General features: G+C 40.4%; 1 protein-coding gene across 4 annotated transcripts in view; it reads right to left on the bottom strand.

Annotated features, from left to right (window-relative positions):
• fsip1 (fibrous sheath interacting protein 1) overlaps positions 1-19970 on the bottom strand; it is a 39850-nt gene extending 19880 nt beyond the window's left edge. The window contains exons 1-13 of one of the 4 annotated variants that reach the window (XM_076979138.1): positions 19929-19970; positions 19127-19291; positions 18996-19047; positions 18459-18613; positions 18273-18357; positions 17776-17871; positions 17106-17242; positions 16519-16635; positions 16185-16266; positions 15690-15785; positions 14964-15100; positions 14504-14608; positions 8394-8528 (exon numbers count right to left, since the gene is read on the bottom strand). In XM_076979138.1, coding sequence (XP_076835253.1) covers positions 8394-8528; positions 14504-14608; positions 14964-15100; positions 15690-15785; positions 16185-16266; positions 16519-16635; positions 17106-17242; positions 17776-17871; positions 18273-18357; positions 18459-18613; positions 18996-19047; positions 19127-19291; positions 19929-19955 — 1389 coding nt within the window. In that variant the 5' untranslated portion in view covers positions 19956-19970. Of the gene's footprint in view, positions 1-8393; positions 8529-14503; positions 14609-14963; positions 15101-15689; positions 15786-16184; positions 16267-16518; positions 16636-17105; positions 17243-17775; positions 17872-18272; positions 18358-18458; positions 18628-18995; positions 19048-19126; positions 19292-19469; positions 19497-19928 lie in introns of those variants that run through there. The other 3 variants (XM_076979139.1, XM_076979140.1, XM_076979141.1) reach the window with 3 other exon arrangements.
• Between the last annotated feature and the right edge of the window lie 5880 nt (positions 19971-25850).

The raw sequence follows: 25850 nt of genomic DNA, 5'->3' as shown, positions 1-25850 counted from the left end.
GATACATGAGAAGACCTTATCCAACGCTTACCTCACAGCCAATGCCTCCTGAATGTACCTCTCTCCTACAATTTTAATTCTGTGTTGCACGAGTTTACGGGCTTGGTTTAAACTACAGCCAAAGACAGCGAGATGCTTCACACTATACCCTTGGGGCTCCTGTCCTAGGCAGTGGCTAACAGGAAACCTTTTATTCTTAATATTTTCAATATGCATGAATGTTTCAAATTAGTGCAACCCCAAAATCAAGTCCAGACATTACAGATACTCTGTATCAAATTCATTCTTTTTCAGTATCTTGTCTGAAATTATTATGATTAAAGTACAGTCCACATATGCAGGGTTAAGGGTTCAGAACACTGCAGGTTATTCAAATTATCTGATCCAGTGGATTAATCATCTAGGATAATTGGATTGATCTCCCCAGTGAGCTTCTGCTCATGCAGACTGTATAGTAATCAATCAACTGTGATCACAGATAAGCATATCAAACCAAGGATCGTCTGGTAATAACCCAGAATGACTGGTCAGCATTAGAATTGCATGGATTCCAGTGCCCTGTTACTTAATCCTAGCCCTTGAATCCTAACCAGCCTACGAGATTGTGACCACTGAGCAATTAATTCAACTGACTGGCAACTGTGTCGTCTCTCTTAATGTGGGCTCCAGTCTGCTCAGCCAGTGTCAGCATTCAGGCTTCTGTTGATGCAATACTGCAACAGATTCAATCAAAACAGAACAACAGGGGGATGAGAAGCTGGGTCATGTCAAAAACTTCCATCAACCGTAGTAATCTGATTGCGCAGTGAGCTGAGTGTGCAGGCCTGGGTTAGATTTAGAGTTCTTGAGGATAAATTGATTAACAAGATTCGACACTTTCAACCACAGCATCTGCAAGATGGAATTGCATCTCATTGCTATTCAGATTATGAAAAGTGTCAGTGGTCAGTGAAGGAATGTGATGTATCCAAGTTCAGGAAGGTTTTTAAGGGTTCTGATGCATGGCCATCTATGACCAGTGATGTAGCTGCCTGCTGCACCGATATAATCATCAGTGAGATTAGGGATGAATGGTGAAAAATGTCTGAGACTGATCAAGATGCTTACAACATACAAGAAGAAATATTTTAGATATGTTAGAGAGCTCATTTGCATATTGAAGCCTTCAGTGATACTAGCATTGCCAAAGCCAAAATTGTGATAACAAATGATATATCACACAGTCCTGTATGAAATAAAGTAAAAGGTTTACAATTTTGGATCATCAGACCTGATTCTGCAAACAGCAACAGCCCAACCCAGAACGGGGTGGGGATGTGGTCTGAACAGGGCTCCTGCTGGACTGCCACAGCATGATTGACCTGACCTGCGTGGGTCACGTCATGCTGGGAGGAAAACCTCTCCTCCTTTTGTGGTGAACTCTATCATGCAAAGAAAAATCCTGCACCTTCAGATTCTGCAGGAAACTGTTTGAAATTGTGCACCGCTGTTACGAAGTAACGGAACTGAGAGGGATGCAAAAGAGTGAAGCGTAACGCTCTTCATGGCGAAGAACACGTTCGCCGTTTCCGATATACAGACAACAAGTGCACAGACAGGCAACAGCAAGGTGTTCTCGGGATAGTCAGGCCCGTCCGAAGTTGTAATGGGGAAGCAGAGTCCAGGAAGTACCGAAGGCCTAAACGGGAGACGAGGTCTGGGGAGTGAGCAAAGGTCAGAACACGTGAAATCAAACAGAGTAATGAAACGCTCGGTATGCGGCATAGGTCGGAAATACTTTGCAACCAGGAAGTGTACAGAAGGGTGTATAAATAGTGTGAAGAAGGGTGTGGTAATAGGAGACAGGTGAGGCTGGTTTGGAGGGGTGATCAGGTGCTATTCCTGACAATTTTTCAATAAATTAGTTCACATTTCAACCACATCACAAGGTTCTTTACTGTGCACATCGTTGGATGGTTTCAGGTTTCTGCAGGAGTGTGCAGCAAAAAAAGCAGCAATTCTTGAGGCAGCTTTTTGCAGACTTAGTTTTTCCTGTTATGCCAACCAAGATTGTTTCTTGTTTCTGTCAAGAAATGGCAATGTTTGCTTTTCCTGAGGACCGGCAACTGCAGCTACCACAGCTGGGTGTTTTTGAACAGTTTTGAACTGTGCACTGACAGCCCTTCCAAACAAAACCCTCTTTAAACACACAGATGAATTTATTTTCATCCCAAACGGTTTAATTAATAAGATATGGTGAACTCTGAACTTGGAAATATGCCTGTGTTCACCTCATGTCTGGAAACTTGGTCATCTGCTAATTCCGATGAGTGATGTGCTCCGATGCACAAATAACCGGTGCGGGCCACGGACCTCTACAGCACCGAGCCCTCAAGAAGTGCCGGAGTACATTCCACGCTCTCCTGTGCACCCTCGCAGCCCAGCCATGGAACGTGAGCCCTGGAAGTTGGCCTGGCTCTAACACAAACACAAGCAGCATGAGTCACATGGTCTGCCCACCAGGGCTGGGCTCCAGGCACTGCCACGTGGAAAGAGGATCGCAGCCAAAGCTCTTCCATGCACAGCACTACCATGGGCCACATTAAAACACGGAGATATAGCGAACAAAAATGCTGTGGAATTAGCAGAATACCAAAATATGATGCTTGTCACTCCTTATGTGATGCCATCACGGCTGCTTATTTCAGAGATGGGATCAACATCCGATGAACATTAACACAGTAGGTGGTTACAATGTTAAAGAACAAACACTGGAGTGCTGGAGCAACCACATAAAAATTAACAATCATCCGACTAATTGTTTGACAAATTAGCTAAAGAGCTTCCATCTATTGCTGTGGTTGCTATGTTCATCAAATTATACAGTTCTGTGTTTTATATTGGTGTAGTAAATGAGAGAGACAGCAGAGCATATTTGGCAAAATCGCGTAAAAGTTGTATTTTTTTCCACCACAGATGTATTAAAGATGTATTCATGAAAATTTATTTCAGCCATTTTATATTACCATTTAAGACAGATTTGCCCTACTTTTACCTGGAATAGCTGCTTTATAAGTTTTTTGAAAGTGTATAAAGGTTCCTCTCATCCTGTGCCGTACCTCTTTTTGTGACCTCAGCCTCTGGGACTGTAGCATTCAGTCAATTGCAGCATAATCAGAAGGAAGGAATCATAAGTGAATTTGAATGTGGGTTTTGTAATAATATATATGTATGTGTAATGATATATATATCCTAATGGTGATCTCTGCATTTATACCTTCTGAAAGTTCAGATTTTGCGTGCATGGAGGCCGGATCATTCTGGCTCAATCATTCACAGATGATGCTTTGATTGCCACACATTCCTGATGTATTAGAAGATAAACTTGTGGGTCATCTGGACATTGTAGCGTGACTTTTGGGGAGTGGGGGTGGTCTGGATAAATGTGGTGTTTTTGACAGAATAAAACTGCACAGCTGCCCAAAACATCATGACACAAAGAAAAAAAGCAACAAAAGCTGACACAAAAAATCTAAATGAACGCACTCTTTCACCGCCCTTTAAACAGCAGAGGCATAAGAATAGCAGCTAATATAAGATTCTAATTATATAATTTGCAGCATTGGCCAGTGTTATGGCATGTGGCATAACTCTGAACGAGAACAAAAACAAAAACAAAGTACACAGAGTAAAGGCAACCAGTACGTAGAGCAGTAATTCACCAATTGAAGACACTCTGAAAACTGGACTGCTTGACTTATAAAGCTGAAAAAAAGTTTTTAATGGCTCCAGCAAGTCGGTTGAGATGCAAATTGAAAAGGAATGACAAAAGAGTAATGGCGTTAGAACAACAGGGAGCTTTAAGCCAAGCTGAAAAGAAACACTATAGAAAGCTCTAGAAATCCCAGAATGATGTCTTCTTGCCTCAAAATTAAGCAAATAAAGCATTCATAGTTTAATTTCTTTAGTATTTACTCAAAGCATCTGTTCGTGGGCTAACATGGTCCTACTACGTTTGCCCCTGAGATCTATACAACTGGCACCCATGTCATCAAACATAAAAAGTGACCTACATTTTCATCTGGGAACAATCTCTGGTGGTGACGTTCCATTCTTGTACTGACTAAACACACTATTGAATGCTGGGACTGCAACAGAACTGTGTGTACGGCCAGGCACATCAGGCAGGATTATCCATCAAGGAACATGGTCAAAAGGGGACAGAGGATGTGGTCATTTCCTATGGCAACATTAGCAGCTGAAAGATGAAAGATGAAAACCATCTATATTCGTTCTCCCATGTGTAATAATGGCCTAGTGGATGTTCTTTTATGGCTGTATGTCCCCATCACAAGTCTATAATAAATAGTTTGTAAAATACTTTGAGACGTATGTTTGACCCTGACCAGGTCAAGGGAACACTGTATCAACAGAATACAGTCATAGTCAACAACACATCATCTAGGAAAGAAACACTCTCTCTCTCTATCTCTCTCTCTCTCTCTCTCTCTCTCTCTCTCTCTCTCTCTCTCTCTCTCTCTCTCTCTCTCTCTCTCTCTCTCACACACACACACACACACACACACACACACACACACACACAGAAAGTGCCCCTTTAACATACCACATTAGATATAAGACATGTCTCACCTTAGAAAAGTCAGTTTCTCAGCCCATCGGGTCTCCCCCTATAAACATTGGGCTGAGAAGAATCTGCAAGACCCTGTCCATATGGCGAGCACATGATGGTGGTCAGAAGGGTGTTTTCTGGGGCCGTTTGAGATTGACTGGCTTGCTACAAGTGTGAGGCCCAGTTGTTGTGTAGGTACAAGATACACAGGCATACGTGGTTGCACTGATTTCATAACCTGCAATTATTGTAGTGCTGTCTGACAGAACATGAAAAAGACAAAAACATGGTTTAGTGGACCTAGGACCACAGTAGGAATGCAGTAATTAGATATAACTGCAGATGGCATCTTTATAAAAAAATATATAGATTTTTACATTTAAATCTACAACTGGAGAAACTAGTACAATTTAATTACTTTGAAAAACAGCAACTTTCAAAGTAAATCATGAACCAGTACATTATGAAATTAAACTATTAGCAAATTTAAACAGCACTTAAACAGTTAGCAAATCTTGTTTTGATTTTATTGCCTGCCTTTGAATTTAACTGCACCTTTCATTTTAACACCATTCAGATTTGCAGCGCATATAATGAGCTGTCAGATCTCCACAGTTTAACAACGTCTTGGTGGAAATAGCAAGCTAACTATGGTCATCTAAATCAAATGATGTCAATCCATCCAAATCCCACTCACTTCAGTCCATAGTAGAAGGAGAACAGCACTCAATAGAGAAAGCCTTGAAGGTCACATTAAAACACAGACACTTTTTCCTACAAAGTTGAGCCTATAAATTAAAATCACGAGTCTCTCCACAAAGTCTCTCATTCCTCTGAACATGAACTTTGGAAAATTGACTTTAGGCCCAGTTAAACTGTTTTGTCTGAGGCCCGAGAATCCATAGCGGAGCTCCTTTCCAGAGGAGTGGAAACATGGCTCGGGCCCTGCACGTGCGCCTGACAACATATGGACGGGTTCGGTTCCGACAGAGAACCAAAGAAGATTAGCAAGTGCTTCGAATGTTCCATTGCCGATGAGCCTGAAATGAATCTAGCCAGCCCTTCCAAGAGCAGTTCTGTCACACAGCCTCTGGAAGTGCTCTAAAATGACAGATCAGTCCAGCAATGCTCTTCTGGCTGGTGAAAGAGACAACTCTCATCTGCCAATCGGCAAAATGTGCAACTCGGGGTTCTGCGGTACACAGGGCCAGTATGCAGTGGGCGTTACAAAGTGGAGGTCAGCGATCCCACAGGTGGGTGTAAAAGCGGTGGGGGGGTGTAGGTCTCTCCTGAGCTTGATCAAAAAAGGTTTGAGGGTACTAAATTTAGGCTTTCAACAAAGCTGAACTACAAAATACACACATTTTGTCAACACATTGTTGTACTATATATACTTGTTTAATTCTAGTTCTGTGTAATTTGTCAATTTGAACTAGTAATGGCTCGGGTGCGAAGGTGACAAATCAGTATGTGGCACCAGACAGCTTTTCATCTCTGCAACTGTATAACTTCTTGAATTCTTTCTTAAAACTGAAGCCAAACTTACTGGGAGGGAAACATCTGTCTTGCTGTTATAACCTCGACAAAGCACTTCTGAAAACAAAAGCACATTTAAATGTCACATGCTTACTTCCACTGGTGTTCCACTGAAGACAGTGTGGGGACATATCTTCTGAGGATACTGGGAAATTCTGCTTGGGAGGCATTTTTAGAAAGCAGTAATTGTGCAGAGGAGCTGGTCTTACATCCCTGATTCTCTTTCCACACCTGTTTCTGACACAGCAACATATTAACGGTTCTAGAGCACAGTGACATCACTGACCTTAACCACTCAACACTTTGTGCTTAACCTGCTGGAGAGAAAGGCCACTGATGAAAGCCTCAGGGGACAAAACCCACATTCATATTCACTTATGATTCCTCCCCTCCGATTATGCTGCAAATTACTGAATGCTATAGTCCCAGAGGCTGAGGTCACAGGACTTACTTCAGTTAAAAACTGGGAAATCAGGGGAAGAGAAAGTATGAATCAGTCCCCAGGACAGCTCTCAATACTTAATCTCCACAAAGACCCAAAGCCAGGAACTAGCAATTTGGCTCGGCATGACATTCAAGATTTTCAGCTACTACATACGGTTCTGATTAGTGGTCAGAATATGTTGGTGCAGAGGTCAGAGATACCTCTACCTACCACTACATGATAGCTACATGATCTAGATATTGTTATTCTTTTATTGACTGTACTGATCTTAGTGCTGTTATTTTGGCAGAAATATCTCAAGTACGCATTCAGTGAAAAACACTTTCCAGACCCTATATATACACACAGGGGATGTTACGTTTCCTGTGTGAATATTAACCCCGTGACACAGAGGGTGCACTAAAGCCAAATTTCATAATAGCGGGATTTTTATGCTCATTTTTTGTTATTCTGTATGGAATTTGTCTGACTGAAGACTTCAGGTTAACTCTTTTCATTGGATGTGTTCTGGTGCACTCTGCCATATTAATGCAGTGACACATTTAATCAGAACAGCTGTGTGACATGCATACACAGAGCTAGGTGGAACTGAATGACCATAAGTCAATCTGTAAGTGTTGATAGTGCATTAAACAGTGCCTAATCCACAATAGACCCCAAAGAACTGAAACTTGTCATCATAGGCTGTGATATAAAAAATATAATTTAAAGGTTTGACAGACGAGCTTTCCACAGAGGTCCAGCTATTCAATGGAAGCCAGTTTGAGCAACACAGAATTTGAGAACAGTACATCACCATGCATTAACATCACTGGAACTCTTACTCTTACTGAGGTGTTTATATGGCACATTTTTATTCGGTTTGGACTTTGAAACCGGTTATAACTGTAATATTAGACTTCATGTAAATCCACAGTATTTCTCAGACCTGAGGCTCTGTTACGTAAACATAATGGACTTTATTTACACATAAAATTAGACTGCAGCTGTGCGTGCCACTGTTGCCGGGGCTGTGTTTTCTCAGGAAGATGAACTTTCAATCATCCACTATGCTTCTTGAAGCTCGTTTGGCTGAATCCAAAGCACAGCATGTGGATCTGATTTTGGATCTTGACACTTTATAGTGTCACAGGGTGTAGAAGTCATTAGCTCATGCTTGACACAATGTACTGCTAAATATGTATGGACGTACTTCAGATTCACACACCATGCAGCAGCTCAGTCTTACATGACTCAAAAGGAACATGTTTAAGCATAAAAGCATGCTCAATCCATACTGAACACAATACTACACAACACTTACAAAAGGAAAATACTTCCCAGTAGTAGTAAGTAGTAAGTCCTTGTAGTATTTGTGTGCTGAGCATTAATGATGAAAGAGCACAAAATGAGAAGCAAGAAGTACAACATTTTTGTACAGATGTACAACACTGCTCACTTGGTATGTTGCTCATGCATTCGTGGCCATATCAGCGGAGCACTCAGTATCACTACACAAAGAGCGCCTGTGTTGCCACATGGCTGCAACCCAGAACAGAGAGTGATACATCTGTGTGTTCCATAGGGTGGGATCACACCAGATGAAGGCTTTACAGTATAAGGCAAACCAATGCCAAGCTCCCTTTTGAGATTCATTTTGAGATCCATGAACTCAGAGCTAAGGACACAGGGCTAAGATCTACGATGGTTCCTAGTGAGCTTTAGCTGCACCGCTGAAGTAGACGCCATTCTGTCCATGTCTGACAGGGCCTCAGCAAGCCCGAAGCCCTTGAAGGCAGCTGCGGGGAGGAGCAGACCACCCACCTGGGAGAGGATGTGGGTAGCACAGGGGCTCCGCACAGCCAGGAAGTCCTCGGGCGGAAGCAGGAGCCGCAGCCTGGTGTCGATCTGAACCAGCTGGTCAATCTCTGCCTCGTCTGGCTGGTAGCCTTCGCCTGGCTGTAAGGAGCACATTGAGATTACAGCATGCATACAGTCGCAGCCACAGGGAGGAGGGGTGATGTCAGGAGGGGTGATGTCAGCTTTAAAGCGTTGACGCGAGTGAACAACAGCAACGGACATTGAACATGGACAAGACCCACACTTAAATACGTTGAGCACAATGAGCAACACGTGCAGTATAGAACCGTGATAGGAGGGACAGGTGCTGCGACTAGCACAGACACACAAACAACGCAACTCCCACCGAACTGAACTGCACATATAAACATAGACATACACACCCATTCACACAGTCACCCTCCCAATGTAGGTGTCAGAGATACAGTATATATGATATACAGTGCTGCTTGAAATGTTGTTAAACACCCAAACATTGTTTTCTAAAAAATATTTATAATCTTATTTTTAAGAACATACAGTAAATGCACCAAAAATAAACCAAATCTCAAATTGTACAGAGGACCTTCCAAATAAGGGACACAGAAAAATAGATATATATTTTTCATTATTTATTCAACAAATGTAATTTCTCGCTCCAAAAACAGAAAATCTACCAAGTGCAAAAGTATGTGAACTCTTTTATTTTGTAGCTTGTGGCACCTCCTTTTGCAGCCATTTCTTCAACCAAACATTTTCTGTAACCACAAAGGAGTGTCTCATCTGATTTTTGGGATTTTTGTCCACTCCTTCTTACAGAACACCAGCTGAAAGAAGTTGGAGGAACATCTGGCATGTACCGCCACAACATTTCTATGGGATTGAGGTTTGGACTTTGACTGGGCCAATCCAGAGTGCAAGTCTTTCTCTTAACCTCCCTCCAGTGTTATGGTCAGTACCAACCCGTTTGTAGGTTTTAAATGCATAAAAGTACTACATTAAATTTGTTTTAGCGTCAAGACTTTTTGACTTTGTCAGGAACTTCTATTCTACTAATAATACTATAATTTTTTACTAAGTTATAAGTTATCATTAAAATTATGACCTTTCTGTTGTTAGGTTCAATAACAAAAAATCTGTTAATCATAAACACACTATATACCAACAGCCAACAGCCAGCTCTTTCTCCAACCATTTGATCTTCAGTCAGGGGCTTCTGTCTTTGCCTTTTTCACAAAACAAGGCAGACATGTAAGGCCAAATCTGTTTATAGTTGTGTATACTGTTGTGTATGGTGTCAATAGAAAGACCAAGGAGGCCACAACAAACATATTAACACCAATACATTTATGGATAAGGGAGCCTAACAACATAACCAAGAGGTAATAAACAAAATGGATGATCATTTGTTTTTAGGGAATTTAATAGCTGATTTGAGTCAGGGGTCAAAACCGACCTGTTAACACAAGAGATAGAAACAGAAAGCTAACACAATAGGAAGGGTAAGCCATTCTTTGATAGTTTTACTGGAATGCTTTGGGTCATGGTCTTCTTGCATAATCCATTTCTGTCCAAGCACAAGATTCTGGTCAAGAATTTGATGATAGGCCTGGGAATTGATGGTTCCCTGGATAATATGGAGTCATCCAGGTCCCGAGGCAGAAAAGCAGGCCCAGATCTTCATATTTCCACCACCATGCTTCAATGTTGGGAGGAGGTTATTCTGTTTACATGCACTGTTGACTTATCTGTCCAGATAATGGACTTCCATAAAGCCTCTGGTTTGTCCAAGTAATCTCTGGCAAAGTTGGCAAAGTTTGTTCTTTTTTGAGAGCAGATGCTTCCTTCTAGCAACTCTCACATGAATGCCATGTCTACTGATGGTATGTGCATTTATCCCAGATGGTGCCAGAGAGGTCTGAAACTCTCTGAGGTTCTGGTGCTTCTTGGTGTAAGTTTTGATGGCTGTCCACTTCTGGGTAGAGTTGTCGTGATGCTGAGTGCCCCCTATTTGTAAATGATTTGTCTTACAGTGGATGGATGGAGCTGAAATCTTTTGGAGGTCTTGTATCTTTCCCCAGACTGATGGTGTCACCATCTTCTTCCTGATGTCCTCAAATGTCTCCTTTCCTCTTGTCATTGTTGATCTGTGTGCTTTCTGCCTTGACATGGTTGGTTGGTTTCCTCTCCCTTTTGCTTGTCTGCTTAATTGATTACTTGACTGTTTTACCTAATCATGTTTACCAATACAGCTGTGGTTCATTTACTTTTGCACATGCTCTGATTCCATGTTTCATTTAGTCTGCTGACAACTCACACATTTCCCTCAAAACAAGTAAATAGAATTGATGAACATAAACCTCAAATCTTATATATAAAAACAGGTGATGATAAGAGAATAATGGTTGGTAAAACAACAGAAAAATCTAAACTGTTTAAGGAGTTCAGAAACCTTCAAGCAGCACAGTTTTCTTGCTCCGGGCATTTCTATCTGGCATGCAAACAAGATCCATATTGCACTACTCCACTCCTCAGTCCAAAATGCTCCCAGTTAAAAGCATATTTCTCACTATAGACAAACCTTCCCATGTTGGTTTCCAAATGAGCACATCTCCCATCAGACCATGAGCCCGTGAAACAGTGCAGTGCATGGTGAGGTCAGTGGCACTGTAAGGCTGACGTAATTACTGTAATATTGCACACAGTGACCTGGAGGGTCAGTGTTTGCCCACTTTATTTCTTACTCTGATCTCAGTGAGTGGCCATACCAGAATATGAGAAACCTTGGAGGCTGAGATTCCCAGTAGTCACTGGAGCTAGCGTGATAGTTCTGGAAAGGATAATAAAGCTTATTTGCATGAAGCAAAGAATGTCAACGATTAAACTGATTGGTTTTGACAACTGTTGTAATTTAATTAAAAATTACAACAAAAGGTCAATAGGAAGTAAACTGCAGACAGGAAAAGGCAACACAGCTTCGTCACTCTTCATCAATAGTGATTTCAAACAAATCCAGTTACTTTAATTGTAACCACGAGAATTATAGCATTTAGAGCTACTGAAACTTGTTTACACAAATACATAAAATATTGATTTAACTTTACATTTATACCAAATGTGATATTCCAGTGAGATTCCATTAAATTCTTCACTGAAAAGTCACTATTTAATCAGCTTTGGGGACTGTTTGTTTCTGTTGACTGGTTTTCCATGGTAACACGGCACTAACGGTTAGCTGAGAGCAGCGATCCAGGGTGCTGCCCACTCCTCCCATGGCTGCTCTACTTCAGATATATCACTGTAGTATTGTTTGGTTTGTTTACTGAAAACACAATTTTAGTGTTACAGCAATAGTTGATGTTCAAAAACTGAACATCATTTTGCATAAATGAGTGTCTTCACATTATTCAGAATTAGAATTGGGTTTATATAAACAAGTATGCTTACACACACAAGGAATCTGGTACTGAAGCTTGCTAAAGCTAGCTGACTAACCCTTGCTCCATCATGATGGTGGCAAGAGGTGGAGATTGATAATGAATCACAATTAATCTTTTCAACTGAAGTAATAGGTCAGTGTGAATTATTCAACTAATATGAAAACTATGCAGTTACAAGAGTTAGGAACAAGAATCTGTAACCACCAGTAGTTCCTTGCATCTCTGTTATCCTTCAAGTGGGACCCCGAATAAATGGTTCACAGTTAAAGGCAAAGAGAGGTCAAGTTTCTTTTTGGGATTCATTGCGGGTGTCATTAAAGCTGCAGTCAGAAAGATTGAGAACAGAGTGAACCTATTTTGAAATATTGAAAGAGAATAACAACCAGTACTGTTACTGTACTGGAGCATTACTGTACCCATTAGCATCTTATATTTATTCATTAATTTATTTGTTATTTGTTCACTTATTCATTTATCTAGTTTTAATCTAATTAGCTATCTGTCAAGCATAAATGTTGCTAACTTGACATGGAATTGTCTTTGAATCCTTTCAGGTCCAGTTACCTTTTTCTATATCTGAAAAGTTTGATGTTCTTCCTTGTTTTACCTCAGGTTCTTTTTTTAACTTGCCTTTTTCTTCAATGATATTTTGTTTACTTAGCTTTGTTATCCCAGTTCTTGGGAAAGCAGGGGGGGTATCGTGGATAATATAATGGATAGATGACATAATTTTTTTCTGGCAATCCACAAAGAGCGAATATTACATTCTTATGAGATCACATTCTTATGCTAAACTCTAAAAGATAAAAGCGCACAGTGATCTTGAATCTAAAACTATCAGACAGCCTCCCACGAATTCAGCCTGCAGTGTTAGAAAAATAACCATCACAACTAAGGAACTCAGAGCTGAGGAAAGCTGCAGTTCAGGTAGAAGACACAGTTCGGCGGCTCCAGGGAACGATTCCGTGCCTGAGGGTTATAAAACGCAGAAGACAAAAACAGGAGGCGTATGCGTTTGATTATGAGGTCATATCAGAGCGGGCCAAGGCACTTGTACATCGGGTCACTCACGCGTCATGTCGCCACAGTGAGCCAAAACACATAAAAAATGTCCAGAGTGCGAATCACAGCGGGGACTTGCTCTAACAGGAAGCCTTTCAGCATGACCCTTCGGGAGCCGACGAGCATCTGCATGCCTCTCCGTTCACTCGCCAAGTGTAATTGCAGACAAGTGGAATGCAATGGGAAGGATGGAAGGGAAGAGGTGTACCGTGGACAGATCCTTTCTCTGCAGCTAGATCCTTTGGCGGCGGGTTAACAATGGAGAGAAGTGGGATAGCAATGCACAAAAGGAAAAACCAAATATAGTGCTAGTTAGCGTGCTGGTGGCACTGGTGTCCAAAGTTTCACTAATATACACACACAATCATATACTGATCACTGATATACATTAAAACAACCTGCCTAAAATCGTTTATGTCTCCTTCATGCTGCCGCCAAAACAGGTGTTCTGCGGTATCTGGCAACCGAACAACAGAATTTTTAAGACCTGTAAATTGCAAGGTGTGGCCTCTGTTGATTGTACTTGTCTTTACAGCCCATGAATTGGATTGAGATCTGGGGAATTTGGAAGCCAAATCAACTTGAACTCTGTCATGCTCCTCAAGCTGTTCATGAAGCATTTGTTTACTATGGCAAGGCACATTATCCTACTGATAGAGGCAATCTGTTATTATGGAGTACCGTTGCCGTGCAGGGGTGTTCTTGGTTTGTAACAATGTTTAAGCAGGTGGTACGTGTAAAACTAACATCCAAAGGAACGCCAGGTTTCCCTGCAGCACTTTGCCTGGGAACATCACACAGGCTCAGCTGGCGTTCTTCCATTAGTGCATTCTGGTGCCATCTGTCCCCCAAGTAACACACGCGCACGTGGCCAACCACATGATGTAAAAGAAAACATGATTCACCAGGTCAGGCCACCTTCTTCCACTGCTCCATGGTCCAGTTCTGATGCTCGTGTGCCCATTGTACATACTTCCAGCAGTGGGCAGGGGTCACCATGGGCATTAGGCACTAGTTTGCCACTATGCTGCCCCATATGCTGCAAGTTGTCAAGTTGTGACATACTGTTTGTTCTGATCTTCCTATCACAGCCAGAATTAACCTCTACAGCAATTTGTGCTACAGAAGCTCTTCTGTGGCACTAGACCAGTTGGCCTAGCCTTTGCTCTCCACGCACATCAATTAGACTCTCCTTACAACTTACATACCGTTTAAGAGTAATTATTAGAAAATGTTAAATTCAATCAAATCAAACCAAACATGTTTATTATAAAATCACAGCTGAATAAATAATTTGCCATAATCTGTCTATCCATTTATCTTTCATAAATAAACATTTGTGAAATAGGTTTTTTATTACTATTATTTTTATTAATTTTTATTAATTTTTTTATGACAAATAACAAATAACCAGGCAGTAGAACAATACTTATACATTGCCTGAGAATGATCCTGCCTAAAACTATAAATGTGTTCACTGTGTGTGTGTGTGTGTGTGTGTGTGTGTGTGTGTGTGTGTGTGTGTGTGTGTGTGTGTGTGTGTGTGTGTGTGTGTGTGTGTGTGTGTGTGTGTGCGCGCGTGTGAGAATGTACCTTGGGTTTGGCTGATGGATCATCATAAGACTCATCATTGAGGATCTCCTCCAAGCGCTCTTTCTCCTTCTGTGTCATCATCAGGCCTCCTGCTCTGCCAGCAAGCTGCCATATTAACACACAAACATCCCCTTCAGCATGAACAGGCTGAGGTGGCAAACACCAATGCCTCAGGTCTGCTCTGCAGTGCTTGATTCATGACTCAGAACGGGAAGCCAAATTGTTCTAACAGTCTTCACTAATGTAGTCTGACTTGTGATGTCTTCAGAGCACAAACTCATTAAACAGGTGAATTAACACACCAAACAGTACAGTGATAGAACTGATGGGTTTAGTTACAGCTCAGCTTTCATAATTACATTATGTTTCCATAATTATTTTGAATGCTGTTAAAAGTGGGAAACGGGCCAATTTGGTGAATCAACTATGGAGCACTTAAAAAGGCATGATAATGACATACCTCAATGTTTCTCTTGACAAAATCCTGTCTGTGCTTGGTCTGTCCCACAGTGATCTGCCTGCTGTTTGTCTGCTTGACTCGTCTCACCTCATCATCCTCTTCTAGAAAGCCTGAAGACACCGTGTGCACTCTGACCTCTGTGCAGGGTCACAAGAACACACACTCAACTAGTATACAGTGCAGACAGTTAGAAATGCAGAACAATGAGCCATGAGATACAGTATAAACTGATATCTTTAAACTTTAAACTTAGAACTTAAAATTTCCACCAAGTAGCATGATTTTATTTTGTTTTTATTTATTTGTTTTATTTGATTTGTTATATAAATATGAATACATTTTATTTATATATTTTTATTTATTTATTTATTTAATTAATTAATTACATTTGTCTGTTTTAATTTTTTTTCTTTTTCATTTTTAGCTTTAGGGGGGATACTGATAATGGATATAATGGATAATAATGGATTTTTATTTACTTTTAGGTTTCATTGATTTTTTTTAAAGGTGGTGTGGTTCATGCTATTGTAGTTTACTAATAACCCCATTCGTCCAATAAAATGACGACTATCCATCTCACGCAAACTTTGGAAATGATTACCCATGAGGTCCAGACGCCCTCTAGTGCACAATTAGCAGAACCGAATCAGGTCTCCAAACCGAACACTAAGCTGTGCTCCCTGTAAGAGCTGCACTGCTGAAAAGTAGAGTCCACACAATCCTTGCCTTCATTCCCAACTCCAATGTTCAGGACGTTGCTTTCATCTGGAACTTGTGTTTCAAAAACAGGAACAACGTCGTCCTCTTCACTGCTATCCTTGGCTAGAATCAATGAAGATATTTTAAGCAGTTTTTTAACACATTACTAAATATTCCTTCTCATATAATTTCTTCCAGAAAGCAAAAAACTTTTCATAGATAAACAGCAAATGGAGCAAACTTGCGTGTCAATTATGGAATTTTAATACTGAAATTCTCAAAATCAACTGTTATGTAGATGATAAGCAAAATCCACTAAACCTGGTTTTGCTCACAGAGTGTGCATTAATAATGTGCTTAACCAACAATCATACAAAAAGAAAGTATTAAATGAACTGAAAAATGAAATTCTAATTTTTTAATTTAAATGTATTCAGTGCACATGACCAAATATTATACATGACTAAGCAAAGGAAGTGTATATGAATTTGGAGACATTCCCTCTCCTCTCATGTGACTTACAGGTGCTGGACGTTAGCTCCAAGTACAGACAAGTGTTTTCTATATCATCGCTGCACTCTGGGTAGCTTCTGGGTTCAAGATCCTACAAAGTAGTAACGCACCTCAGACCCCACTGAGCAGAGAAGAGTATGGTACTGACATGACTGACAGAACAATACCTGTGGTTCACATCCAATTATGCTTTGACAGTGTCCAAGATGAAGAAAAAACATCTCTTGTCTTATACTATAAGTATGTTCCTACTGTGTGTGTGTGTGTGTGTGTGTGTGTGTGTGTGTGTGTGTGTGTGTGTGTGTGTGTGTGTGTGTGTGTGTGTGTGTGTGTGTGTGTGTACCTTAGGTTTGGTAGATGAATTATCAGTGGACTCGCTTTCCAGGTCTCTGATGAGCTCCTCCAAGCGCTCTTTCTCCTCCTTTATCATCATCATCAGGCCTCCTGCTCTGCCAGCAAGCTGCCATATTAACACACAAACATCCCCTTCAGCATGAACAGGCTGAGGTGGCAAACACCAATGCCTCAGGTCTGCTCTGCAGTGCTTGATTCATGACTCAGAACGGGAAGCCAAATTGTTCTAACAGTCTTCACTAATGTAGTCTGACTTGTGATGTCTTCAGAGCACAAACTCATTAAACAGGTGAATTAACACACCAAACAGTACAGTGATAGAACTGATGGGTTTAGTTACAGCTCAGCTTTCAACACACATCATGTCAGAAGTGAGACGTGCCGAGGCCATCAGCAGCGTGCTCTATGAACACACCCCTGCTGTGAGGACAGGGTGAAGCCATCTCTGTAGCCTTAGTCACACATTTTGTTTTCAGAACTACCGGTACTTTGCATGCAGTTAAAAAAAGTGGAAAAATTGTGTGAACTCTGGTGAGTCAACTATGGAGTACTTAAAAAGGCATGATAATGACATACCTCAATGTTTTTCTTGGCAAAATCCTGTCTGTGCTTGGTCTGTCCCACAGTGATCTGCCTGCTGTTTATCTGCTTGTCTTGTCTCATCTCATCATCCTCTTCTAGAAAGCCTGAAGACAATGTGTGCACTCTGACCTCTGTGCAGGGTCACAAGTACACACATTCAACTAGTATACAGTGCAGACAGTTAGAAATGCAGAACAATGAGCCTTGACATTGAGGCATAACCTGCTAGTGTAAAGTCCAGATGATTTTATTATTGTTGTTGGTTTTATTATTATTATTACTTTGTTTGTTCATTTATCTTTAAATATATAGGTGCATACAAAAATGCCACCAAATAATATATGGTTAATTGTATGTTTTTATTTCTATATTATTTTATGAATTCAATTACATTTGTCTTTATTTTTATTTTAAATCTTATATTTGTTGTAGGAGGGGTGGTGTGGTTCATGTTATTATAGTTTACTAATAACCCATTCACCCAATAAAACTACTGTACAAATATCCATTTCACCCATAACAAACTTGTAAATTATTATCCATGAGTTCCAGACGCCCTCTAGTGCACAATTAGCAGAACTGAATCAGGTCTCCAAACCGAACACTAAGCTGTGCTCCCTGTAAGAGCTGCACTGCTGAAAAGTAGAGTCCACACAATCCTTGCCTTCATTCCCAACTCCGATGTTCAGGCTGTTGCTTTCATCTGGAACTTGGATATCAACAACAGGAACAATTTCCTCCTCTTCACTGCTATCCTCGGCTAGAGTCAATGAAGATATTTTAAGTTGTTTGTTATTAACACATTAATACATTTTCCTGCTCATATAAATTATTTCAGAAAAAAAACACATTTCATAGATAAACAGCTAATTGAGCTAACTAGAGTGTTAATTATGGCATCTTAATACTGAAATTCAACATCTACTGATATGGCTACCATTAATTTGAAAGACAAAATCCACTAAACCTAGTTATACTCACAATTAATAGTATGAATAAAACTGTCCATTAATATTATGCTTGTCATGCAAATACCATATGCTGGCACATGTGAATGGAAAGACAAAATGTGAATGAATCCAGCCCACATTACCAAATACATTGCATAATAAAGCACAGCATGGGTTTAGAGAAGCTCCCCTCTCCTCCCGTGTGCCTTACAGGTGCTGGAGGTTAGCTCCAAGAACTGCCGGGTGTTTTCCACCTCATCACTGCACTCTGGTGAGGTTCTGGGTTGGAGACCCTGCTGTATCAGGATGAACAGGTGATGCCACCAACCAGTAAAGTGAATGCACACACAACCTGAATGTGATAGGACTCTGTGTGTGGGTGTGGACGCCACTGCACCTTCAGCTCCTGCCAGAGCTTTTGATGAAGTTTCCTCCTTTGCCATTTCACCTCTTTTTCCTGGGACATTCTGATAGTCAGGATCCTGTCAAGTCTGTTAATTTCCTTCATGGCTTTTTGCAAGTCTAGGTCTGCATTCTCTTCATCAGATGAATCTGCATCACATTTTCTTAGATGAAAATGAGCATTTAAAGTCTTGTCTTCTGATTTTCAAACCATCCATCCATATATATCCATACTTTGGAGATGATTTTGGAAATGAGTATGTGTAGTCTCGGTGAGCAAATGAGTGTGAAGACTAAGACTGTATTTGTCATTTTGGTGTATGTACAGCAGCAGAAGAAACAATGACTACAAGGTTAAAGCAGGTTACTGGGTTAGGACTCCAAAGCTAGCATAAGGATACTTTTTGGATTCTGTCTATAACCAAGAGGTGTGTGTGTGTTACTACTTGCCATCCCTCACTTGCACAAGTCTAAACTGGACTGCAAAGAAACAACTGCAGTGGAATCTCTGTTGTGATCAGCATTCGCCTACCTTGGTCAAGGGACATATTTTCCAATTGGGCGTCCTGCGTGTCCGACTGAGCCTACGGAGAGGGAAATAAAAACTCATCGAGGCTTTCAGAAAAAGGGCTTAAGATAGTTTCAGAAGAAGGACATACTTACCTGTGTTCCACTGACATAGGAACTGAGTTGCTCCAGGGACCCACGACTACGGTTCACCCTCCCCACCTCAGTGAGAGACCGGGTAGACTTGGTACTCCCAGCTCCAGAACGTTCTTTGGAGGCTGGACCAGAGATGTAATCAAGACTCCCCTTTGTAATGTCCATCTAATTTCAGTCCAGATAAACCAAGAAACACAAGCAATAGTGACTGTAAACATTAAAGATACACATAAATAAGAGAAAAATATAGCAAATAGTTAAGTAACATGGCATGGAATGTTTATGAAATAAAAGAAAATTTGCTTAGGTAACTTAGCCAAGTTAGCTAGGACTTCTTGTTTACATTTGATGCCATGGTATCCAATGGCGACAGACGTTCTTTGTTTGGGTAGAAAGGTGGCGCTTGTTCCGGTCTGAGTAAGGAGGAGTTGAGCTCACGGTATAATGCTGCTACACTGGCATCTAAAGAGATCACTAGCTTGCACTTATCAACTACCCAGCTGGTCCCGTTAGCCTTAGCTTGTGTTAGCTTGCTAAGAATAAGAATTATACATCCTATCTCCTCTGGCGGTTAAAATAAATACAATAATTATTTCTCATAACTACTACTAACAACGTATTAAAGCTGAGCTTAAAACATTTTAACACTGGGATTAAAGGATTTTAACACTTATAATTTTGCAGTGTTTCTTAGTTATATGGGAATACAGATATATGTTCCTGGAAAGTTTAAATTTAGCAATTGCAATTAAAAACCAAAAGGAACAGTAGTTTCACTATAAAATACAAATGTAACACTCACATCTGGGAATCTGCATGAAGGCAACATCTGTGTCGTTTTTTTTTATACATCTCTCATTATGGAGTAAATATATAGCCTACTTATGAAGTCTTAATATAAAACACCAGTAGTTTGTTTTGTTCAGCTGTTTCAGAGTAAGTGCAGGGAACATTTTCTGAAATAGAGCGTGACATAAAATGGTTACATTGTCTAGATAATTTGTGTCATGATAGCTCCCTTTAGCTTTTTACATAGAAAACACTCACAATGTTGTGCAAGTGGATAGGGAAATATCTAACAAGACTTTGCTTTTGGATTGCTATTAATTGTAGCTTTGTATTCTATTTACTTGGACTACACTGTATAATACAATATATGTAAAGATCTCAGCATAGGCTATTCCCAGGTAAGAACTTGGAAACTCATATAAACATATGAAGCATTTAAAGGAATATAATAATAATAATAATAATAATAATAATAATAATAATAATAATAATAATAATAATAATAACACGTTCACACTTTAATAGTCTTCAATGTCTTTCTACATCCATGGGATCCAATATTGCAAATCTCACCATAAATATTGACTTCAGGAACTTAAAATGGAAAGATATGGTTGTACCAAGCAATATAAATAGAAAATTCAAGCAGTTGACAAGTAAATGAATTTGACTTGTACAGATAAACAGAGTCAAACTGCATTTAAACTGCCAGAAGCTGCTGTCCTGCTGTTCCTGTGATGGTAACATGAGTTTTGTCAGTTTAATTGAAATCATATTTGTTTTGATCTGCATTCTGAACTTTCATTAAAAACCTTTTAAAGGATTATTTACAAAGATCTCCTATATTTGAGATTAGACAGAAAGGAAAATACATAAATGTAAAAAAAATAAGAAAATAATCAAAAGTTAAATGTCTTCCAAACGTTTAAAAGCAGCACAAGAGGGCAGTGTGAGCTCTCTTAAAGAAACAAATGAACAGTCTGATGAGTAAAGGCTCTGCATTAGCTAATCTTAACTATAAATACTGCAGTAGAAGCTGTTTCTGTAAATACTTAGCATTCCTGACTTCGGTCACTTTTTCAGCAGCTTTCAGGTGACTAACCATTACAACCTGGACATGCAATTTATGATTCCTAGTGACAAATAAGTCCCCTGCATCCAAGCTATGATAAATGAGCAATGTTGTTGTCATCACATTACCATGTGGTTTAAAACCTGCAGTTTCTGCTTCATCATAATTCCCTCATGTGTGATATTCATTAAAAGACATATGGCACGCAGTCCTTAACTCTCACAAACACACTCATGGCTACCTGCAGTGCAGAGATGCCTGGGGGAGATCCAGCATGTGGGACACCCCCCAGCCCCTCCAGATCTGCCTCTCTCCCCCATCAAAGCTTCCAAGGCTGGATGCATGCTCTGAGCCAAAATTAGACTCCGATTAAACTCGCTTCATTTAGTACAGAGAAAAACATATTGTGTCATTTCTACCTTTAACATTCCTGTTTTTCTCAAGAATGAGGATCGTCAGAAATATCATATATATAAACTGTTACCTAAATTATCTAAACTCTTGGACACAAGAGTATTAAAATGTGAAAGTAAACAGGTATACAAATAAACTCCAAGCTGCAAAAGTGAATTGCTCGCTGTCAACCACTGATGACCATGATTCTTCTTTTAGCGTGATGTATTTTATAGTTCAAAAGCCACCAATGTCCCAATACAGGAATGGCTGAGTTATAACCATGTGTTGGCAAGCCTATGAGGGTTGCGTGTAAGAGTAGTCCAACAGTGTTTCTGCATGCTTCCATGAGTGTGTGTGTGTGTGTGTGTGTGTGTGTGTGTGTGTGTGTGTGTGTGTGTGTGTGTGTGTATGTGTATGCATGTGGGGGGTGGTTAAGAAAACTGAAACTGGACTCAGTAATAACTTGGGATTCTTCCTTGGCACTGGTTACATTATGAAAAACACGTTGCGGTTTTAGATTCTATGGACTTTCTATGTCTAAATACAATTTTATGCCCTGATCAGCAAGGCAGCACTTACTTCAGACTGATTTAGCTGACAAATTCTGCTGCAGAAAGAACCCGAGAGAGAGATACGCAGCTCTTGTTTCAGACTCACTCACGCAACATGGGAACCTGGGAAACCTGGGAAACCTGGGAAATGTGCTTGCACTTTTAAAAATCTTTTTTAAATCTGCACTGAGAGATTTCAGGGCAACTTTTATGTGGCATACTGTGCACTGATCAGATTTTACAATTGATGCACAGCTTTTGGACAGTGATGCCCCGTAGGGACTCTAAATGTAAACGTCGATAAGAAATGACATGCAGAACCATGCGTAAACACCACTAATGCCATTTATATATATTTTGCATTGTTTTGCACATTTTGCAAGGAGTAAAGCCGAAACCATTTTATAGAACAAAAGAACTAATGGTTGCATTTCAAAAATGTAATATTAGGAACATTCCACACATTTGAAGTAAACTGAAGTTGCCCATCCATGGCCGCCCTGTGAAGCTGGTTTACGTCATCAGCTTCATGATTATATGCAGTAGCGTTCCTCAGACGTGAACAGACAGCTTGTCTGGAAGCTGCTGATGCATCTCTGAGTTGCAAGTCATCCATGTGTCTAATTAAATTTAAGCAACAAATGTAATTATCACAAGATGTAAAATTGTGTAATAGGATGCATTTCAACCAGCCTGATCCCAGGGGGGAACACAAATTCTTCAGGATATTTCAAGTCATATTTCAACAGTACTTTTACATAACAAAACAAGAACAGAGAATATTTTTCAAATTTAAACTCTAAGTTTGGGTTTTAACTTTTAACTATAAATAATAAATATAAATGAGGTGATATTCTTTGCCTTTGCTTGATGTTGGACTTATTACCTCAATTTTACTTGACAGTATAACGCAAGAAAAAAGTTTAGACCCCAGTTTTTTCAGAACAAGACAACTAACAAATTATTGGAACTAAGGCTGTGAGAACAGAGGACACACAAAAAATACAGCCCTCACAGGAATAAAGTACCATGGATTGCAATACCATTTCAGTTTTCCCTTCTAGTGTACAGATCCTGGAAGAGCGCGTCTTGACCAAAGCGACTTAATAGAATTCAGTAAGTGCTTCTTTAGTCTCAAGATTTGTTCTTTCAGACGTGGAATGTAGATCAATATCATGTTTTTAATATTGTATTTCTCTTATCTGTATTTTCATTGAGAGATAAATCTTATCATTGACGATTTGATCTTTTCTGCATTGATGACATGAAACCTGATCGTATGAAGCAGGATGAGGTATACCAGATCTTTATGCTTTCCAGCTTTTCAAGACCTAGTGCCCCATCCCCACTGCTCTCTCTTGTCATGTCCTTGGAATGATTTACTCCCTAGTAACTCTACTCATGAAATTGATGTGGACCTCAGACTCTTTGCAGCACATGTTCTTCCCGCCATTTGCACAGAAACATCCAGCTGGGGTCTACAGACAGGGCAGTGCTTGCGTGACTGCAAATTTCGGTTGAGTTCTGTGGAGTGTGTCTGTGTGTGTGTGTGTGTGTGGGGGGTGGGGGGGGGGGGGGGGGGTGAGAGAGAGAGAGAGAGAGAGAGAGAGAGAGATTGAAAAAAGTGTCTGTTTTTTTTTGGGGGGGGGGGCTCATGCAGCACAGGGCATCTGGGAAAGTGTTGTCTCATTGGAAATTACTGCAGTGGTACAAAACCAAAAGGAAATTAGCAAGGATTGCATTATGTTTTATTGGCCATAAGGATGAATAAAAACTATAAGTGCAAAGCACAAAGGACCCCTCACACACACACACACACACATACGCAAGCACAGTCCCTGTCTCCAGCACCAATTTCATCAGCCTCACCAACCCCAATAAGGAAAGGCAAGACGGGGACAAATGGTGAAGGTCAGACCGTAACTAAACGTGCCTCTGCTCTGTGGCCTGAGGGTGGCTGAGGAGCTAATAAACACAGAGCAGGCACTGAACTTCCCTTATTAGAGACTAACAGAAGATGTGGTGCAGGGTGTCCTGCCCTGCCAAGCCTGCGCCTCACCCTGATTGTTCATCAATTATGGGGTAGTGGAGACTCCTAGAACTATGTGCTTGTGGCTGCTTTGGGCTGGGGGTTGTGCATTCTGTGAAAGTCCTCAGACGGTGAGCATGACCTCAGGTTTCATGCCTTCCTCCCCCTCGCTGGATCTCCTCAACTGTTCTCACGTCAGGGGCAGGGCTGTGGAGGTTTCCGCCTCTCACAGCCTGTCACGCAATGGGAGACTCCAGGTCCCAGTGGTACAAAAGACGAGTAGTAACCCCATGCCCTCTTCACTGACCTCCTGCACCAACAAACACATGTGCACGTGAAGTGCCTAAACCCTTTTCACTTTTTCTTCTATATAAATACACATATCATTAACATAGTTCCATGCTTATAACTCAGCATTTTTTAAGTTTGCACATGTAATGAAGTTTTATAGGTGAAGGAATAAAGGTGCTTGAAGGAATGTATTTGTGTATTAACATGAAGCTTCAAGCATGAATGCATATGTCTACATTCTGGGGTTCCACCGCAAGAGATGGGGGGCCTTTTTTATTTTGAATTTACGATCACCTCCTGGGGGCCACCGCAGCACGAGGCTCCGCCTCCCCCTTCCTCAAAACTCAAAATAATCCTCACTTATCATAAAGAATAAAGCAAGAAACTGCAGGCTGATTCTCAGGATAGTAGTACACAGGCTATATGATTATTTTATTATATCAACATCATTATTGCAAAATCAGATCACTATTACATTCAATTAATTGCAAGAAGATTTTAGATAAAAACAAATATTGCCCCTCGTCTGGGCCCCAGTCAGGAGCCTAGCAGGTGCATTTTGGACTAGCTGCAAGGAAGACAGGATGACTGGTGATTACTGACTGACCACCACATGGATGGTGTTAGAGTAGAGATGTTGTGAAGTGATAAAGCAAGCAATATCTGAAATCCCTAAAATGAAGATCTTAATTTAGCAACACTTTTATGATCAGAAGGGCCAAGAGTGATGACAATTGTGTTGATGTGAAGACAATTGTGTAGATTTCATGGAATGATCCAACATGGTAATACTCCATGCTTTAGAGGGTAGAGAAGATAGAAGAGGGGACAGTCATGGAAGCCAAGGAAGAGAGAAGCGACTCTTGACAGAGTGATCTGTCTTAAAAGAGTGACCTTTCTTTCAATTTGAAGATATTGATGTAACAAAACCATCCTTACTTTAACATCCTACACATTGAAATACTCCTGTTATACCAATTTATAGTTTTTAGAATGTTCAGCATAGTTACTGATTAATTACTCTTCACATTTAGTGTAATTTACTTGTAAAATGTAAACAACAATGAAATAACAACCTTGCATCTGACGGTGAATAGTGCTTGTGGTTGTCTTTCATATATAATGGCTGAACACTGTGTGTGTGGTCGCTGCCTAGCCACTGTGCTTGGAGAGCAGGATGTGAGATAGAGTATCTCCTCACAGGAGGAATCTGTTTTCAGTTTAGCCACTCTGCTTTTCCACTGTGGCATTTCTCAACATGTTATTCTTATTGTTTTTCCAGTGTCACCCCCTCTATCTATCTATCTATCTATCTATCTATCTATCTATCTATCTATCTATCTATCTATCTATCTATCTATCTAACACAATGTTCATAGAATGCACATGCTTCCTGTCATATCTAATAAAAATCTCTTGTACTGGTTTGTCTCCATTGAGAGATACAAATTCTAATTCTCATCCTAAGGACCACCGGCAGACAAGTTAATGCTTACAGTGGATTCACCAGGGAGATCTGGAGGAGGGGGCTTTTACAGTAATAGTGGCCTACTCTGTAATGTCTTTCATTTGTCTTTTATGGCTGTGTTTCGGATG

This window comes from Brachyhypopomus gauderio, chromosome 17 (genome assembly GCF_052324685.1).
Source record: "Brachyhypopomus gauderio isolate BG-103 chromosome 17, BGAUD_0.2, whole genome shotgun sequence".
Lineage (NCBI taxonomy): Eukaryota > Metazoa > Chordata > Actinopteri > Gymnotiformes > Hypopomidae > Brachyhypopomus > Brachyhypopomus gauderio.
The sequence above is the reverse complement of the archived record's forward strand: the minus strand, read 5'-3'. Positions and strand labels throughout refer to the sequence as shown.